Below are 20,746 nucleotides of genomic sequence, written 5' to 3'. Positions count from 1 at the left end.
TGGCATCTTTTTGGTACAGTATTTGGTATTCTGATTTTATTTTAAACTGCCCATTTCCTGCCTCCCTTAGTTTTAGGGAACTGTGGATATGGTCTGAGATTACATCCTTCTGTCTTGAGCTTTGCAGATGGCCTTTCAAAGTAAAATGTTGTACATATATCAGTTGATATCTGTTGGTAGTTTTGCATTAGGTATCCTTTACTCCATTAATATTCTCTGTGACCCTGGGCTGATGTTTTCAGCTACTTTTAGTTGTAGTTCCATCTGTGACTGTTAATGGATTGTAATGTACCCATATTGTTTTGCTTACAAATCCCATTCACTCCTCTCTGTTATTAGTGTTGGGAACTGTGGGTGCTGGGGTTAGGAGCTTTCCTTATGGCAACCTTGAGTTGTCCAGACATGGGGTGGGAAGGTTACATGGTCATTGAGCATGAGTGCTTGGCATCAAGGAAACAGCTAGCCATTCAGAGAGCACTTGGAAAAAAAACAAGTCTGTCAACTTCAGAAGGCTTCTGAAAAGATAACCTGATAACATGAGTACTTATTTTTCTTGGTATTTTCCTGTTTAAAGGTACATTGACTTGCATTTTTTTTAATTGATGTAACTTTCAGATTAGAGTATGAAAAGACTGCAATTGGAAAATCAAATAACTGACCTTAAAAAGTAGTAATTAGAAGTCTGTCCTTTCTAAGAATATGAAAATGACTACTTTGCAGCAATAGTTTAATAATGCTCTGTTTTATATTCCAGATGCTTGGACTGGATGGTTCGTTGGTATTTCTGGTAAGTTTGTGAAGCAACTTGAGTTGAGGAGAGCTCAGGGTTAACTTGTTTTACAATGCAAGTGTCAGTGTAGGAAAGATGCCTCTCTCGGTATTGCTTTAATGAAAAAGCAGTGTTCAGCTCATTTTTAAATAGGACCCAAGATAAAATTGGATCTGCCAGTGTTCATCCCCAGGGTAAATCTGTGCATACTCTCAAAACAAATGATTTTGGCAACATGAAAAGCTATAGTAAAAATGTATATGTTTTTGCTCATGTATAAAGATGTGAATTTTGTGTAAAGATGTGCATGTTTTGTGTATGTGGCCCGTATACTCACTCTTACTATATATCACTATTGCTATTTGCCATGTGTAGTATCATGTGGTGCTTTTCTCCTTCGGTCTTCAGTAAAAGGAGATTTTGTATCCAGTTTGGACAATCAAGGTTAAACGCAGAATAAAAAAAATCCTTCTGCTTTAAAAAAAGTTGCAGATGTGCAGAATCTTTGTAACCATATGTGTATGCGCATATATACATCATGTATGTGTGTACATACGTACACACACACACACAGTTTTTGTAAAACTGGTCTGAGAATGTTCTTTTAGACTTTGCATGGAAAACACAAATGTGATATCTGAGAATGTTCTGCTTGTTGTAGATTGTCAATATTATAGAAACGAATGCTCTTTAACTGGATAGGTAGCCACCTTCTACTCTTTAACATAATTTTCTTTCTTTAGTCTTCATATCCACCTTGTTTCACGTAAGTTTTCTATGGGTGGTCCAGTTTCCTCCCACATTCCAAAGCCATACAGTAGTTGGATTGGACTCTAAACTGGCTTGTAGGTACAAGTGTTCGTGTTGTGTGGAAGAACAACTGTGGCAGGCCTAGCCACCCAGCGTAGTGAACATTGACTCTACAATCATTGCTGAAGTGACACACTGACCCAAGTACAAAAAAATGGGAAAAAGGGGTTGTGGATGGATGGACTCTGATATGTCTAGAGTGAGTGTCAGTCTCTTAGAAACCTTCCTCAGCGGTACTTTAGGAGGTGTAACTGAAGCATCACTGCCCAGCGATGGGGTGGGTCTAGGTTAGAGGTTGCATCATGGATAGCTGTTGCTCTTCATTGCTGGAGGAGATGCTTGCACAACTTTGCCTTAACTGGCTGTGGTTGGAATGAGGCTTTTGTGCCTTAGAGTATGACCTTATTCTGTAGTGCATGTTATATAGCCTTATATTTACTTTTAGTTTACATTCTTTATGGTTCACACTTCAAAGTTTTTATGTTCATGCATCTTAACTGTCGAGCGATATCTATTTTAGATTTGAGAACATTTCAGAGATTTCAGAATTCACTTTTACTTAACCTTTAGGGCTACTTTCATTGTTACGGTCAGTTAGCCTTCTATTTCTCTGTTAAATGCAACTCTGTTGGTCATTTTACAAGCATAGGGAGTTCTAGAGAAAGTACACTATTGTAAGGAGCTTAACTAAAACAGTAGATGCTCAGATAGGATCATTGTGATGTCAGTCTTTGGGAGCTCCTCTACAGTTAAGGTCCAGTGTCTTGCCCAGTTTCCACAGCTTTGCAATCCTCATCATCTAGACTTAATACCCCATACAGTGGTGATGTTGTGGTCCTTGGATAAAGAGGATCCATTCCATGCCTTGCAAAATTCTATTTTGGCTATGGAGCCCTAGGATTGGCTGTCCACTTTGACATTTCCTAGGTGGATATGGGTGTCACATAGGGCAATCCAACCTGTTTGGAAATAGAATGGTCCCAACATTCCCTGCTGCCCTCAGCAGGCAGGGTATACCCAAGAGTTTCCATTTCCCTAGAGTTAATAGTTTGTGTGTGTGTGTGTGTGTGTGTGTGTGTGTGTGTGTGTGTGTGTGTGTGTGTGTGTGTGTGTGTGTGTGTGTGTGGAGATGAACTGGTACCCATACCAGCTCTTGGATGTCCAAGATTATACATTAGGAGACTGTGTGAGGGAAGAGTGTGTGCTGCAACAGTTATTCATAGGTTTATAGGTAATTAGTTGGCTAGCTGGCCTTGAGGGCCATTTTAAGCCTAACCAATTTCCCCTTTTTGCTTGAATTAATGCATCCCGTTTGGTAGTAGATTGCCCTACCCATCCCATGGTTAGTAATTGTGTATTACCCCTAGTAAGAATAACTGGGATCATACCATAGATAATTTGAGGGGACCGATCTGTGGTGTAAAGCATTTAGGAGCTGCATCTTTGCATTGGTAGTACAGGGTATAGTCCTGAGGTAAATTTTCAGTTACCTATCCACAGATCAGTGTTGTGCTTAAATGTGGACAGGCTGAACTTTGTTTTACGTGGATGGGCAGAATCTGTTCTAGAGCATTGGTATCCTCTGAGATATACCTCTCCCTCCAAACCATTCTGTTGATGTTGTAGAAGAGGTTCAGATCCCTTGGCCAACCATTTTTGATGCCATTTGACTTGCTGACGTGCAGTAGATTCATCACTTTTGGGTCAGAGTATGCTGGGCACAGGTCACCTCTTCGCAAGTCTTTAGGATATCATGTATAATGACGGGGCTTTGAGGTGATCTTTGAAAGACAGTGTTCTGGCCTTGTATCCTTTCAGTAAGGAATTATTGTGGGTTTTCCAGTCCAGATATTGCATTTATCTGGACAGTTTCATGTTAAAAACGTGTTAAGGTTTAACCATAATAAAATAAATTTCAGTCATTGGCAGGTTATGAGAGTTTATTAAAAGAAATAGCACACATTCAGGGAAACAGTACTCAGGAAGTCCTATCTCCCTGAACAAATAAATTCATAGTTTTTTATAGGAAAACTTTAACAAAGTAGTAAAATTTATCAGTCATACCACTGCTAGCATCCAGTAGGAAACTGCTAATTAATACAGTTCATAATACAGTTTATTTGTCAGACCATTACTTAATATCTAAAAAAAAATGTCAACTTTAGTACAAATAGATTAGCAACTTTTTATTTACATTTGTAGCATAATATGGATTGTTTCTTTTTACTATGTGATTTAGAAAGAATGCTTCCTCAGTCTCAGGAAATGAAACTTAACATTCTGTACTTTTCCATGTTTGTTCTTATGCTGTTGCAGTACATACACTAACCTTTTAAGCCACACATACACTAACCTTTTAGAATATGTGCAGTTTCGTTTTAATCCTTTAAAATCCCTCATTTGATGCTGAAAAAGCATCACATTTGTCATAAGACATCTTTTACACTGTAAATATTTTGTCATACATTTTCCCAAACCTTCAAAAACTAACTCTACATTTACAGTTGCTATCTCATTTTTATTGAGACAGTACATAAATGTCAATTTTTCAGAATCCCTCACATGCAAGTTTTGTAACAGTGGGTTATATCGGGATGCAATGAGTTTGGTTATTAAAGCTTTGCATAAGAGTAAAAGGAAAAACACAATTATAGCAGTAGCAGTGAGGATAATGCATTTCAACGTACTTCCTCCACATCCTGAAAACAAATTGGTTAGCCAAGCCCATCATGAACTGTCCGCTTCTTTGGTATCTGACAGTTCAGCTACTTTTTAGACTTCCAAATGACCAAATATTACGTGCTCGTTGTCAGGAGTAAACTAACAGCATTCCTTGTGCACGCGCACACATGCATCTCCCTTTGACGCAAGTACGAAATCAAGTGCCATTGCAAGCATGGCAATCAGTTCTAAAGTGAACAAATTGACTGTCTCAGACATTGCATTGCTTAATGCTTCTATTAGATTAGAGAGCTTTCTCAGCTCCCAAATTGATTTTACAGTCTGATAAGTAATTACTGTACCAACCCCAGAAATAACATCACCACCAAGGTCCATATGCAAAATTCCTTTAAAAGCTGCTTGCCTAAATCATGATTAATCCACAAAGCATCAACCTTTCCAACCAGGTTTTTTTTTTTTTGCAGAGAATCTCTTACATTATGAATTTTACCACTGGTCTGCTTGTTGAATTGCCGGACAAACTCTCCCAATATAGTAACACCCTGACTAGTTTGCTGGCCATATGCTGAACTGCCACAGAATAAGTCTTTCAGCATAACCATACCTTTTACTGCACTTCCACTGTACATTCTTTGAGTAATATTACATTGCTCTGTCCAACTTCCATAGTCCCATTCTTCACAACAGGTATGACCCCTGAAAGTCACTGAAAGTCTCAGTGCAGCAATTTTATTAAATGATGCAACATTATGCCACAAAGCATTTTTACCTAGTACCACTGCTGAAAAAGCTATTCCCATATCCGCTTCATTTACAGGTGCTGGAAACATTGGGATACCTCCATCATAGGTAGTTGGTATGTGGGCACATGTCCAACAGTTACTAACATTTAGTCTTAGCATATGTATTCAGAGTGGCATGAAATGTATTCAGACTTGGATGCCAGTCTGGTGATTTCTGTCCATATATTATCAGTCATTTTGTTTTTCTGTTAAGAAGTTTAGCAGTGTTTGCAGTTCCAGCAGGTATCAGTAAATGTAGTAGTAGAACAACAATAACAATTGTAGTCATCACGGCAGCAGGCATGAATGGTGAGCTGGTCAGGGTCGGAGTGGATTTTCAAAAATGTCCAAGCATAAATCCGTTTAGCAATGAATAGCTCATTGTTACACTCCAAACACACCATAAGGGTTGCTGTTGCAGTTTAGCTCCTATGAACAGTGTTTGGTAACTGATTCTGGGATAATCACCCCTTCTGATGTCCTCACAGTATCAGTCGTTATCTGTTCTATTCCCAGTATCTTTTTTTTCTGGTACGAGAGGAAACTGATTCATCAGCAGAGATGGCTGCAAGAGGGTAGGTTGGAGGGAATTGGTTGGCTTCCCTCATTTGGTACTGCTTTTCAGACCAGGAAGATATGGATCCATGTTGGAAACCGTTTTGAGTCTAACAGCTGTAGCTGTGATAAGGAACAGCAGGAATGGACCTTTCTGTCAAGGTTATCTGGTAAAGGAACGAACAAGGACCCAGTCTTCTGGATTAACATCATGTTTTGCATCAGGATCAGGCTGGAGCTAGGTGGAGATTACCTGTAAATGAAGATGCTGCAGAACAGAAATAACTTGTTAACAATAAGTAAGCATTGTCTTAACTTCTACCAGCGGTCGAGATTTGCAGGTAGGGGTGTGGCTGGCATCTTCGTAGGGCGTTCCCTAAGGGTTTCATGAGGGTAGATCTTTCTAGGTGCACTGATTGCACTGCAGATAGCAAATAAAACGAAGGTCAAGGCTTCTGGCAATTTTAGGCCCGCTTCTGCAGTAAATTTTGTTGACTTAAAAATTTGGTTCATTCTTCCTACTGAGAGTGGTGCAGTGGTTAGCACTGCCTCTTAACAACAAGAAGTTATACAGTTTAATTCTCATCTAGGGTGCCTTTGTGGAGTCCGCTTGTCCTCCCTGTGCTCACGTGAGTTTCCTGTGGGTGCTCTGGTTTTCTCCCCCAACCCAAAGACCTGCTGCAGGTGGATTGGACACTTTAAATTGGCCCTAGATGTGAATGTGTGCATGTATTTGCCTTCTGAGGAAAGTTGGGTACTGGGCTAGCAGCTTGACGTTGTAGAACTCCACTGCTGATCATTCTGTGGACCATTGTTCTGCTGTGGCGACCCCTAACCAGAAAAGCAGAAAGAAGTTTCTTTCTACCATGCTTGAAGCTTGACGTCTGTGGGGGTTATGATTCTGCATATGAGTGTTTAAAACTTTGCAAATCTGTTGAATAATCTGATTCGTAAAATGAGTACCTCTGTCTGATTTTGTAAAACATGGTACCCCAAAACTGGGTGTAAACTCATAAAAAATCTTCTTTGCCTCTGAGGCCACATAATTTTTAACACATGGGTACGCTTCTACCCATCCTGAGAAAACAGTCAAAACTAGTACATATTTAAACTTTGTACACATTGATAATTCTATGAAATCACACTGTATACAACAAAAAGGTCCTTACGGCTTTTTAATATGCTGTGTTGGGATCAGTTACAGATTTAGAAGTACTAAATTGAATATATATATTACAAATTTGTACAAGATGCTGTACAACTTCTGAAGCGTAAGGAGCATACCAGTCAGTGAAAGTCTGTCTTATTAAAGCTTTTTTTTTTCCCAGATGGGAAGGCAAATAAGCCCCTACCATGTATGGTAAGAGAGCTCGTGATGCTAATAACCTTCCATCTAGATGGAGCCAAAGTGAGTCCGGGGAATGACGGAAGCAGTCACAGATCCATCTTACCCTTTCAGAGTCGTCAGCTTGGATGTTCTTTGTGTTTCACTGTTTCAGTCATTACATTTGGGTAATCTGCTGGCAGGGTGCCCTCAGTTGGCCTAAATAACAAGTCTTGGGTCCTGTGTCAGTTGCTGTCTCCTCTTCCATGACTTCAGGTCGTCAGGGGTATAAAACATGCAGCCAATGCCATTTTATTCAGTCTATCTTGCCGCCCGGTGCCTGAAGCAGAAGCAGTTTGCAAGTGCCGGTCGGCCGACTCCATAAATTTTCGCATTCGAGTTTCAGAACCGAAGTCTTCAAACTAAAGCCAAGTACCCCCCGTTGGGCAAACTTTTTCTTGTTCCTTACCGATGTCAGTAGAAGTTAATAATTGTATTATTTGTGGGAAGCAAATACCTCATAAGGATTTTCATTTGTACTGTATTCCTTGCCTAGGCCCAGATCATAACGTGCCTTGCTGTCGGTTTTGTGGTACATTTAACCAATGCACTATTAAGCGTCTGTATATTTTTGCTTCTAAATATTTTGTATCAAGATTTAATTATCCTGAAATGTCATTGGTTAGCAATCCGACTACCGGAGTTCACAAAAAACGCAAAGAAAAAGACAGAGACATACCGCCAAGGTCCAAAACTGATGACAAAGCTTCTCCTAAGCCAGTCGCCGGTACTCAGTGAGGTGCTTTCGCAGCCCCTGATACCTGCTACTTTTGAGTTGCAGACCTCTACCGAGACACATTCGGAGTCTGGTATGTCACTCGATTCTGAGTATTGAACCCACGGATGTCTCTCCCTTGGATGGGTCTGGAGCCACTCAGCAGGCACCGGCTTCTGAGGGTGTTTTCAGGCCTCAACATTTTTATATTAAACAGACGCCCTCCTCAAAAACAAGGTCAAAAACATCTATGTTTAAAAAAACTGACGCATGAGCCACATGCTCAGGCCCCTATGCCTAAAAAACTGATGATCAAAATGGCTGAGGATTTAATTAACTTGATCAGGGCTTCCCAACCCCCCCCCCCCCCCCCCGTGCTAAGAGGCCTAGGCAAGGCACTGTTTATGAATATTCAGATCAGGTTTCCATCTCTTTTGATTCCTCCTATCAGGAATTTTCTGTTCCACCCAATGAGGATTCTGATGCAGAGGAATCCATCCCATCTGCATCGCCTCCTGAGGATTACTCTTTTGGAGAGACTTTGCATATTTTAAGGGAACATTTTCACTGGGAGAATCAGGACTTCTCTGAATCAAAAAAGGAGGCTTATGGATTTTCTTCTTCCTCAGCATAGGCCTTTGGCAATACCTCCTATATTAGACATTGTTGATGATGTGTATTCGGAATTCAGCATAGGTTCATAGGTTAGTACTAGGCTAACTGCCCTTGCAAGCCATTTTAAGCCTAGTCAGTTATCCCTTGTGAGATTCAAACCCTGCACCTTGTGTTTGTAAGGCAAACACCTTAACCATTAGACCACCCTCCCAACCCGTGAGATATGAACTCATGACCCCTGGTTTACCAAACCAGTGCATGGCTCCTGATTCCCTGCCTCCGGCTCCTAGTAAGCCAGACAGATATTACAGGGTTCCTGACTCCCACAAATTTCTATTCAAAAATCGTGCTGCTGATCCTGAGACTTATTTCTCAGGGTCCCAAGGGTGTTAAGGCTTCTACAGCCAAATGTCCTACCCCCTCAGATAGAGATTCCAGAGCACTGGGGAAAGAAGGTTTATGCTTCTGCAACCTTGGCAATCAGGGCCTTAAACTGCCAGTTTCATATGCTTAAATATCAACAGCACATTATGGGCTTACTGAAGCAGAAAATTATGTTGATTTCTGATTGTGTGGAAAATAAAGATTTACAGGAATTATTGTATTCAGCAGAACAGGTTGGAAAGCATACTTTGCAATGTGGTTTTGATTCTTTGGAGGCCTCTTGCAGGGCTGCCGTTACTGGATCTGTGATTAGAAGGCATGCCTGGCTCAAGGAGCAAAATCTGCCTGATCATGTTAAAGCTAAATTGTTGGATGCCCCCTTGCAGCATGATATTCTGGTAATAAGGCAGAAGAGGTTTTAAAGAAAATGGAAGACAAAGCTAAATCTATGCAAACTGTAAACAATTTCTTGCAAGTGCAGCCACCCAGTTTCAGTAGACACTGGCCTACTAAAAATTGGTCCTATCCTGTGTCCAACAGAGCCACTCAAGGCAAATCCAGGCGCTCAAAAGGCTCCAGATACCAATCACAGGGTTCTTACAGGTCAAAGCAATGGGGTGCCTCCACCTCCAAATCTGGAAGAAACAAAGCACAACCCTACAGTAAGCAGTCTCAGTGACTTTCCTCTACCATCACCAAGCACTTATCTTTTGGCAGCCCCCTTGGGGGGAAAACTAGAACTTCATGCTCAAAATTGGCAGTTAATTACCCAGGACAAGTGGGTATTAAACATAGTATCCCAGGGGTACAGATTTCATTTCCATACTTTGTCAATTCCAAACGGATGGCCAGATCTGCCACAAAAGCAGTGGGCAGAGGCCCAGAAACAATTTATGTCCCTCATGGATATGGGGGCTATTCAGCCGGTACCAGAAAAGGAAAAAGGACAAGGTTTTTATTCAAGACTTTTCCTGGTACCCAGAAAGGATAATTCATGGCGTCCAATACTGGACTTAGCGATTTTCAACACGTTCCTGGACATTCCAAAATTCAAAATGCTGACTTTACAACAGCTACTGCCAATGCTAGGCAGGAATGCTTGGTTAGTAACTCTAGTCTTTAAAAGAGGCATACCTGCATATCCCAATAAGGGAATCATGCAGAAGATACCGCCGCTTCAAGGCAGGTTTTTTGCATTACCAATTCTCTGCACTGCCCTTTGGCTTTCCTACTGTGCCCAGGGTCTTTACAAAGTGCCTGGCACCAGTAATTGCATTCTGCAGACAAAGAAACATTCAAATTTATCCTTATCTGGGTGACTATCTCATTCAAACAAAGGACAAGGACACACTTCTTCAACATCTGGCATTTGTAAAAAGGCTTCTAACATGCTTAGGGTACGCCATAAATGAAAAATCACAACTGGTACCCTCTCAAATAATTACATTCCTGTGTGCAAGCTTGAATACAACTGCCCAGATGGCTTACCTTACACCAGACAAACAAAGGCAACTGACAACATACTTCAAACAAATGACAACAAAAACCCAGTTATCTGCAAGACAAATTCTGCAGGTTTTGGGGCTCATGGCATCCTGCATTCAACTAATTCCATATGCAAGACTGCATATGAAGAAACTTCAATGGTACCTAAAAAGTTTATGGCATCAACATTGTCACAGTCTGGAAACAGTGATTCCTCTCATTCCCTGCCTGCAACAGGAGTTTCTTTGTTGGGCAGAGACATGTCACCAGAACAAAGGGACTGTCATTCACTCTACCCCCTGCCACCCAAACCCTAACTACGGACGCATCGGACTATGCTTGGGGGGGCCCACCTGGTGGGGGGGAGATGCATTCAGGCCAAATGGAGCCCAAATCAAATGCATCTGCATATCAACCAGAAAGAGATGTTAGCTGTTCAGAATGCTATGACAGCCTTCAAGGACTTGCTTCATTCAGGACAACTACTGATAGACTTGACAACACCACGGTTGTGTGGTACATAAACAAGCAGGGGGGTACACATTCCTACCCCCTTTGCAGACTAGCCATGGCCTTGTGGAACACAGCTTTGACTTGCCAGATACACCTTCAAGCTCAATTCCTGCCAGGAAAAAAAAATACCCTGGCAGACGACCTAAACAGAAATCTTATGTACCCGCACGAATGGAAACTGGATTCACAAATCTTCAGCATGTGAACACAGAAATGGGGGAGCCCAGACATAGATCTATTTGCCTCTCCCCAAAATTATCAGTTGGACAAATTCTGCACAAGAACTCCTCACAAAAAAGCATGGAAAGTGGATGCCCTATCCTACAGTTGGAAAAAACTATCAGTTTATGCCTTTCCTTCTCTGCCTCTACTCTCCAAGGTCTTACTAAAAGTCTGACAGGAAAAATCAAAAATGATCCTAGTTGCTCCAGACTGGCCTCGCCAGCACTGGTACCCACTTCTAAGGAATAATTCTCAACTTCCTCCATGGTACTTGCCTCAAATACCTCATCTACTGTCTCAGCAGAACAATCAAATTCTGCGCACTCAGCTGCAAACTCTGTATCTTGCAGCATGGCAGATCATTTAATTATTCAAACACCTCTCAGTAAATCTGTGAAGGATGTCGTTTTGGAAGCCAGAAGGCCTAGTACTAGAAAGTCTTATACTGATAAATGGAAGAGATTCTGTGCTTGGAACCAAGCACAAGGAGCAGACACAGCAAAGCCTAATATTCCTCAGATTTCTCAATATTTGACTGAGATGCTTGACAAGTGCCTATCTTTTTCTTCAATAAAAATCCATGCCTCTGCCGTCTCGGCTCATTACAACAGAGAGCCCTCCCCTCTTTTCTCATCCTCTGTTTAAACAATATCTTAGAGGGGCCAAAAATTTAAGGCCTCCCAGAAGATCACCAACTCCTGCATGGGACTTCAGATTTGTGCTGGAAGAGCTCACCCTACCACCTTTTGAACCAGCAGCTGCTGCGTATATAAAATTTCTATGTTGGAAAACAGCCTTTCTCTTGGCAGTCACTTCAGCAAGAAAGGTATCAGAACTACAGGCTCTTAAGGCTGTGGAGCCTTTTATTACATTTTACCCAGACAAGGTGTCCCTCAGGACCAGTCCTTCTTTTATGCCTAAGGTGGTATCCAGTGTGGCTCTTAACCAGACCATTCACCTGCCAGCATTTTACCCAAATCTGCAAAACAAAGGAGAGAGGATTCTGCGTTCATTGGACGTACACAGACAACTAAGATTCTACTTAAACAGGACCAAATCTGTAAGTCTGAGCAACTACTGGTAGCATTTGCTGCAGGGTCAGAGGGGAAGGCTATATCAAAGCAGACTATTACTAAGTGCTACTTGCACCATGGTAAACCTGTGCCCAAGGGGATCAGATCACATTCCACCAGGGCTGCCTCTACTTCTGCAGATTTTCTCAGAGGGGTTCCAACCAAAGACATTCTGTAAGCTGCTACTTGGAGCTCTGTTGATACCTTCACAAAACATTATCATCTGCCCCTCTCCTCCAAATCCAGGGCAGGCTTTGCCACTGCAGTTCTGCAGGGCCTTATAGCCGCTCCTAATGCTGTTTAGTTCCATCCTCCCCATCCATAGCTTTGGGATTCTACCCAAATGTAATGACTGCAACAGTGAAACACAAAGAACATAGTACAGTTGTGTACATTTACCACAAATGTAGATGTTCGAGTGTATTCACTGTTGCAGTCTGGGTTACCCACCCCCCATCCTCCTTTCTATACCTTTTCTTTCCTTCAGTATACACTAAAGCTTTTGTGGTGTATTTGCTTTTAGATGAAGGTAAAGTTTATGTTGCTAAAAGTGCATTTATATAGGTTTCTGTTTATTTAAAAATATATATATAGGTTCATAGGTAGGTACTAAGCTATCGGCCCAAGGGCCTATGCAACCCTAGCTGTGCCACTGACGAGCAGAGACACAGAAGTGATCCCCGGGGTGTATTTCCTATTTCCCATCCACTGCCCGAAGCAGAAGCAGTTTGCAAGTGCCGGTCGGCCAGCTCCTGTAATTCAGCTACCGAAGACTTCAAAAGCTAAGTACCCCGTTGGGGACTCTTTCTTGCCTCAGCCGATGTCAGATAAAGTTAATAATTGCTTAACTTGTGGGAAACAAATACCTCATAAGGATTTCCACTCTTACTGCCTCCCCTGCCTAGGCCCAGACCACAACGTCTCGGCCTGTTCAGCCTGTGCTTCCTTCAACCGATGCACTCTTAGACGTCGGGCGGAGTTTGCAGAGGAATTTTTGGGGGCTAGTTTTTCATACAATATGCCGTCGGAGACTCCGACTTCACATTTAACAAAGAAACGGAAGGACAAGGACTGACATACGCGGGCCGCGGTTTCGGCTGAAACCACGGCCAGGCCTACCGCGAGTGTCTCGGTCTCGGCTGAAACCGAGTCCTTGGTACTTCCGACCCCTGAAACCGCTCAACCGACAACCTCGGCCCCGGAGGCCCCTGCTGAGTCAGTTATTGACTTTCCTTCAGAAACTGGTGTCTTGGAAACTTCCGACACCATTCCTCTAGACAAAACTACACCAGCACGTGGTGCAGCTTGGCCTCCTGCATCCATGTCCATAAAGGCATTCACCAGGGCTAAAGCTGCTAAACATACAAAAGCTATGCCTCCCAGGGTTATTCCTTAGGGACCCTCTACAAGTTCACAGATTCTAACTTTAGCAGAGGATCTTATTTCCTTAATTAGGGGCTCTCAACCCCATCCGGACAGGGGCTCTCAACCTCCTCTAGACAAAAGGCCCAGGGTTGAGCCCTCTGATCCCCACTCCTCAGAGGAGGCCTCTGATGGCTCTGCTCTCTCGGACTACCAGGAGGTGGCTTTTTCGGCCTACGAGGATTCTGATACAGAGGAATCAATCCTCTCAGCCTCCCCTCCTGAAGAACTATCCTTCGGGGAGACCCTTCACATGATGAGAGAGCATTTCAAATGGCAGGGCCAGGAATTCTCTGATTCCAGGAAAAGATTAAGAACTTTTCTGCATTTACCTCAGCATAGACCTTTGGCTATTCCTCCTGTTTTGAATGTCATTGATGATGTGTACTCTGAGTCTAGCATAACCCCTGACACTCTTCCTCCGGCCCCTGTCAAACCCGATAGGTACTACAGGGTCCCGGACTCGCATCTTTTTCTTTACAAGGCCCACTCTGCTGATCCAGAAACTATTTCCCAGGGCCCTAAAGGGGTTGCAGCTGCCACTACTAAAAATCCACTCCCCTCTGAAAGAGAGTCCAGGGCTTTAGAGAGATGGGGTAAAAAAGTGTATACTTCTGCTACTCTTTCTATGAGGGCATTAAATTGTCAATTTAATATGATACAGTACCAAGAGTATTTGTTAGATGAATTGCATAAGAAACTGTCTTCACCTGAACCCCTAGATCGCAAATCACTTCAGGATCTGGTACATAACTCCCAGCAGGTTAGCAACCATTTCTTACAGTGTGGTTATGATGCATTGGAAGCTTCATGTAGGTCAGCTATGACAGGTGCAGTCATACGTAGGCATGCTTGGCTGAAGGAACAATCTCTGCCAGACCATGTTAAAGCTAAGCTTCTGGATGCTCCACTGGAAAAGCAAAAGTTATTTGGCTCCACTGCTCAGGAGGTCTTAAAGAAATTTGAGGAAAGGGCAAAATCTGTACAAACAGTCAAAGATTTTCTACAAGTCCACCCACCAAGATTCAGCAGAAATTGGCCTACCAAGAATTGGTCCTTTCTGGACACAGAAAGATTTCAGAGAGGCAAGAACAGGCGTGCCAGAGGTAGAGGGCAAGCTAGAGGCTCCTACAGAGGACGTCAATGGCAGCCTCCCAACCAGAGAGGTAGTGCAGGACCTACAACTGCTGCACAAGGACAGACTCAATGACTTTGCTTTGACTCCGCCAACCAGGGCTCAATTAGAAGCACCTTTGGGCGGAAAGCTTTCTTTATTCTCAGAAAATTGGCACAGTATTACAAGAGACCAATGGACACTGCAAATAATAGACAAGAGGATACAGGTTCCACTTTCACACATTGCCAAAAAGAAAAGGCATGCCAGACCTGCCACCAAATCAAAGGGCAGAGGCTTTGAAACAAATCTCCAACTTAATGCAAATGAAAGCTATAGAAAAGGTTCCTCTTTCAGAACAAGGCCAAGGTTTTATTCCAGACTATTCCTTGTTCCAAGAAAAGAAAATCAATGGAGGCCTATTCTCGACTTGTCCGCACTGAATACTTATCTCATTGTGCCAAAATTCAAAATGCTGACTCTACAGCAACTCCTTCCCATGCTGGGCAAGGGGTCTTGGCTGGTGACTCTAGACCTCAAGGAGGCATACCTGCATGTCCCTATCAGACAAAGTTGCAGAAGACACCTCAGATTTCTTGCAGGTTCAGAGCATTATCAATTCTCAGCATTGCCCTTTGGCTTATCTACTGCGCCCAGAGTATTCACAAAGTGCCTGGCATCAGTAATTGCACACTGCAGACTTCAGGGGATTCAGATATACCCATATCTGGACTGCCTTATACAAGCGAACAGCCAACAAACTTTGGTAAAGGACTTGAATTATGCCATCCACCTACTGCAGGCCTTGGGATATACAGTCAACATTCACAAATCAAGACTTGTTCCATCCCAAAGAATAACTTTTCTAGGTGCGGATCTAGACACAACCACCCAAATGGCTTTTCTCACAGAAGAAAAACAGACAACTACCGGATTACTTCAAGAATCTGACAAGACAAACTCAGCTGACTGCAAGGAAAATCCTGCAGGCCCTGGGTTACATGGCATCTTGCATAGATCTGATTCCACAAGCAAGGCTGCATATGAGGAAACTACAATGGTAAATTAGGAGTTTATGGACTCAGCACAGTCACAGCTTAGAATCTTTGATCTCACTCATTCCATGCCTCCAAAAGGAATTTCTGTGGTGGGCTCAAGCAAGCCAGTCAAACAGGGGTCTGCCCTTCAGCAAGCCAGCCAAACCATTACAACGGACACTTCATACCACGGTTGGGGAGCACACATGGAGGGCAGATGTATTCAAGGACTATGGTCACAAAAGGAGCTACACATGCACATAAACCAAAAGGAAATGCTGGCAGTGATGCATGCAATCGAGGCCTTCAAACTCTTTCTGCATCAAGGCCACCTGCTAATAAGGACAGACAACACCACAGTTATGTGGTACATAAACAAGCAAGGAGGCACCCATTCCTACCCTCTTTGCAGACTGGCAATGAATCTATGGGAACTTTCCTTGAAACTCAATATAGAGCTGCAATCCCAGTTTGTGCCAGGAAAAGACAATATACTGGCGGACAGCTTAAGCAGAAATATCATGGATGCACACAAATGGATGCTGCACCCAGACATCTTACTACAGATAACACAATCATGGGGAAGGCCAGACATAGATCTTTTTGCCTCCCCCCACAATCATCAGCTGAAGAAATTCTGCGCAAGGACATACCACCCACAAGCATGGAAAGTGGACGCCCTATCTTTCAGCTGGAGAACTCTAACAGTGTATGCATTTCCACCTCTTCCATTAATGACCAAGGTCTTACTGAAGATCAGGACAGAGCAGCCAAAAGTGATTCTGATAGCTCCGGACTGGCCAAGACAGCACAATTACAAAACTCTGCATTCCAACCTGAAAACCTTCCAACTAACAGTCTGGAAAATACCTCGACTCCTCCTCAGGATAAGCTATCCAAGAGAGTGAAGGATATCATCATGGAAGCTCGCCGGCCTTCCACAAATAAGGCATATTCAGCAAAATGGAAAAGATTTCATACTTGGAGCACCACAAAGGGCCTAGGTGCGACAGTGATGAACATGGCACATATCCTGGAATACTTGGCAGAAATGCTCCACAATGGCCTGTCTTACTCTTCCATTAAAATTCATGCTTCAGCAATTTCAGCAGAGTACAATACTGATCCATCTGTCTTTTCTCATCCTCTCCTAAGACAATTTCTAAGAGGAATTAAGAACATCAATCCTCCAAGGAAACCTCCAGTGCCTACTTGGGACCTTAACTTCGTATTGGAAAGACTAACTCTGCCTCCCTTTGAACCAGCAGCATCTGCAGAACTACAGTTCCTGTCTTGGAAGACCGCCTTCCTTCTGGCCATAACCTCAGCAAGAAAGAGTATCTGAGTTACAGGCCCTCATGGCAGTACAGCCATTTCTTATTTTTCATTGAGACAGAGTCTCATTGAGAACCAATCCTTCATTTATGCCAAAGGTGGTATCCAGGGTCTCATTAAACCAAGCTATTCACCTGCCTACCTTCTTTCCAAATCTACAAAACAAAGGGGAGAAACTTCTGCACACCCTGGACATACACAGACAGTTGCGCTACTACTTGGACAGAACTAAAAGCTACAGCAAAACTGACCAGCTGTTGGTAGCATATGCTGCTGGTGCACAAGGAAAAGCAATTTCCAAACAGACAATTTCAAAATGGATAGGGAATTGCATTCGTTTTTGTTATTCCTTTCATGGAAAAACTGTGCCAGCTAACATTAGACCTCATTCCACCAGAGCCACAGCCACCTCCACAGCCTTCTTAAGAGGGGTGGCTACCAAGGACATTTTAGAAGCTGCTACATGGAGCTGAGCTCCGTGCATACATTTTCCAAGTATTACAATTTACCTTTATATTCCAGATCCAGAGCAGGCTTTGCTACGGCAGTCCTGCAGGGCATTTTAGCGCTACCATCCTTTACATAGATCCTCCACCCCCAGATTGGCTATGGTATTCTACCCATATATGATGACTGCAGATGCATCCTTGAAGGACATAGTACAGTTTTGTACCTACCATAAATGTAGATGTCCGATACGTATGCATCTGCAGTCAGGTTTACCCTCCCTCCTTCCCCTCTTTGGTATTTATTGGGTACTTTTCCCTCTCATAGCTAGCTGGGGTTATGTATTATGGTGTATTTGTTTTATATATATATATATATATATATATATATATATATATATATATATATATATATATATATATTTATACATATATATTTCTGTGCATGTTTGGAATTTATTGCATTTCTCCAAATTTAGCCTTCCTTTGAGGGCACCTGGCTTCTGGGGCAAGAAACACTGAGGAAGATGTCGTCGGCTGACGCGTTTATACCCCAGGCACTCTGACATCGGGGAAAGGGCGACATTAGCCGATGCCGGACCCAGACTTTGGAATCCGGCCGACCGAAGGGCTGCCTGAGGCAGGACAACCCATATGTGATGACTGCAGATGCATACCTATCAGACATCTACATTTATGGTAGGTACAAAACTGTACTTTCCAGAGTATGGGAAGTCTCTGGGATAGCAATCTATCATTCCAGTATGTCCTGCTTATTGTGGTGACAAGGTTTAGGTCCCTAGAGCGTGTAGCTCTGGGTTTGACATAGCTTTATATGTTAGGCAGAGATCACCTCTGAGTAGGCGATATGCTATGGAGTAAAGCTGGAGTTTTTTGAGGCAGTCAGTTTAGGGCATTTGAGTCCAGTAATCCTGTTTGTGAGGTACTTCTGTGGCCTTTCCAGCTGCTGCAGATGTCTTGTGAGGTACATTCCAAAAGGGGCATTGTACTTTATAATGGGTCTAATGAGTGATGAGTAGAGGGTAACGATGACCTCTTTTTTCCTGGATGAGAACCCTTTTATGATGAGGTGTGCCACGTAGAAGGACTTCCTGACTACTGTGGCGATGTGACTATCAAAGGAGAGACTACTGTCCACCTGGGTCCCAAGGTCTCTTATCACGCATTCGGTGTTAAGTAGATTGCTGCCTATGTGGTAGTTCATGGGTACAGAGTTTTTTCCAAAGTGGATGACACTGCACCTTTTGGCATTGAGCTTGAGGCCATGGCTCTGACACCAGGCATCTGTCTCAGAGAGGCCCTTCTGTAGGATGTTCACATCATTTGGGGATTTGACTATGGCTCCTAGTTTGCAGTCATCTGCGAACTTCGTTAGCCAGAGGCCTTCTGTGTTGGCCTGTACTTCAGAGAAGTAGATACCAAACAGGAGCGGTCCCAGGACGGAACCCTGTGGTACTCCACTTGTCACTGGTTTGAGATCAGATTTGGAGTCTGCAACTTTTACAGTGTGGGTTCTGTCAGTGAGCCAGTTGGCAACCCATCTTGTGACGTAGGGATTTATGCCTAGTTTATTGAGTTTAGCTATAATTCCAGAATGGGGGATGGTGTCGAAAGCCTTGGCGAGGTCAAGATAGGCTGTGTGAACCACTTTACCCTCATCTACGGCTTTGGTGACTGCCTCAAAGAAGTCGATCAGGTTCAGGAGGCATGATCTGCCGTTCACAAACCCGAACTGGGTGGGATCCAGAGTTTGGAGGTTACCAATGTCTTTGTTTATGAGTTCCATGATGATACATTCCATGGCTTTGCAGACCAGGCTCGTCAGGCTAATAGGTCTATAGTTCCCGGGATCAGTGGTGGCTCCACCTTTGTGGAGTGGGATAACTGTTGCTGTGCGCCATTCAGTGGGCACAAAACCTGATGCGAGGCTATTATTGAACATGGCGCTTAAGTGGGGAGCCAGTTCATTCTGAAGTTCATGTAAAACGCAGCCTGGTATGTTGTCCGTTCCCATGGATGCTGTGTTTTTGGCTTTAGAGAGTGCAGCTTTCACCTGTGTAGTTGTGATTACAGGGACTCTGCATTCTTCCTGTATAGATATGGGCCCTTTAGGGGGGGTAAAGTTAGCACTGAATCTGTCTGCCAGGATGTTGGCAATATCAGTTGGTTCTGTAATTTTCATGCCTTTGTGTTGTAAATCATAGCAGATCTGTGTGTTGCCATTGAGATTCTTGACATAGCTATAGAATGCTTTGTGGTTGTCCTTGGAATTGGTGGCAATTTTATTTTCGTACCTAGCTTTGGAGGATCTTATAAGGGATCTCAGCTTTTTACTGAGGCTGACCAGGAAGGCTCCTCCACTCATGGGATTTTACTCTCTTTTGCAACAGTTTCTTCCTTCTGTTGTACAGTTTGTTTATGGCAGGGGACCACCAGATTGGCTTCCTTTTTTTGGAGGATAGCATCTTGGTCCTGTTTGGGATAGCACGATCCATGCACTCATGTAGGTGCTTCTAGAGCGCATTTGTGTAGGATTCAGCAGTTGTAACTGTATTGTCCATCTGCATGGATGTCATGAAGTTCACTACTTCTGTCTTAAGAAGTATGAAGTTGGCTTTGAAGAAATTTCTTACTGTAGTTTCCTTAATGGAGGGTGGGGGTGGGATGTGGGTATCAAGGGTGATTAGCTTATGGTCAGATCGGACCAACGAGGAGTTGACTTCAGGTGTGGAACACCGGTCACTCATGTTGGTAATGACTAGGTCAAGGATATTGTTGCCCCTGGTGGGGGGTGTGAATAAATTGATCTAGGGCATTGGAGTTTATGAATTCCAGAAAGCGTTGCGCTAAGGAGTTAGTACATGAGTAGTTTTCCCAGTTAATGGTGGGGTAGTTGAAGTCGCCCATTATTAGGGTGTTTGGTTGAACCCTAATATTTTCCAGTACATCAAGAAAAGAGGAGTGGGAATCCTGGGGCATGGTGGGGGGACCTGTAGCAAGTTAAAATTTGGATTGCAGTTTTGCCAAGAATTAGTTGCACTTGGATAACCTCGGATGCATTATGCCGAGCAACTAGCCTGGAGGTGTGGATATCCTTAATGAATATGGACACACCCCCACCTTTAGTGTTTTGGTCCAGGTTAGATGGCTGAAAAGTGTGGTATGAGTTATAGCCTGGTAGTGCAGGGGTGCTCTCTGGACCCTTGAACCAGGTCTCAGTCACTGCACAGATATCGATGTTCTCCATTTTAAGGAGTGCCTCTAGTGAGTGCATTTTGAAATTTAGACTTGTAGCATTGAGTAGCGGTACCCTCAGTTTTTGCTTACCTGTTCTTGTTATGGTGGTGAATTTGTTACTTGAACCCTGCCTAAAAAAGGCACT

General features: G+C 43.2%; 1 protein-coding gene across 1 annotated transcript in view; it reads left to right on the top strand.

Annotated features, from left to right (window-relative positions):
- The window catches only part of MARCHF6 (membrane associated ring-CH-type finger 6), a 2,699,933-nt gene that overhangs the window by 1,046,783 nt on the left and 1,632,404 nt on the right, over positions 1-20,746 (top strand). Inside the window, exon 11 of the mRNA XM_044064887.1 lies at positions 755-787. Within this exon, the coding sequence (XP_043920822.1) occupies positions 755-787 (33 nt within the window). The remainder of the gene's footprint in view (positions 1-754; positions 788-20,746) is intronic.

The sequence above is a fragment of the Protopterus annectens genome, chromosome 3.part0, assembly GCF_019279795.1.
Source record: "Protopterus annectens isolate FY-2018-M chromosome 3.part0, PAN1.0, whole genome shotgun sequence".
In the NCBI taxonomy this organism is placed as follows: domain Eukaryota; kingdom Metazoa; phylum Chordata; order Ceratodontiformes; family Protopteridae; genus Protopterus; species Protopterus annectens.
Note: the sequence above shows the minus strand (reverse complement) of the source record. Positions and strands in the feature narration are given on the sequence as shown.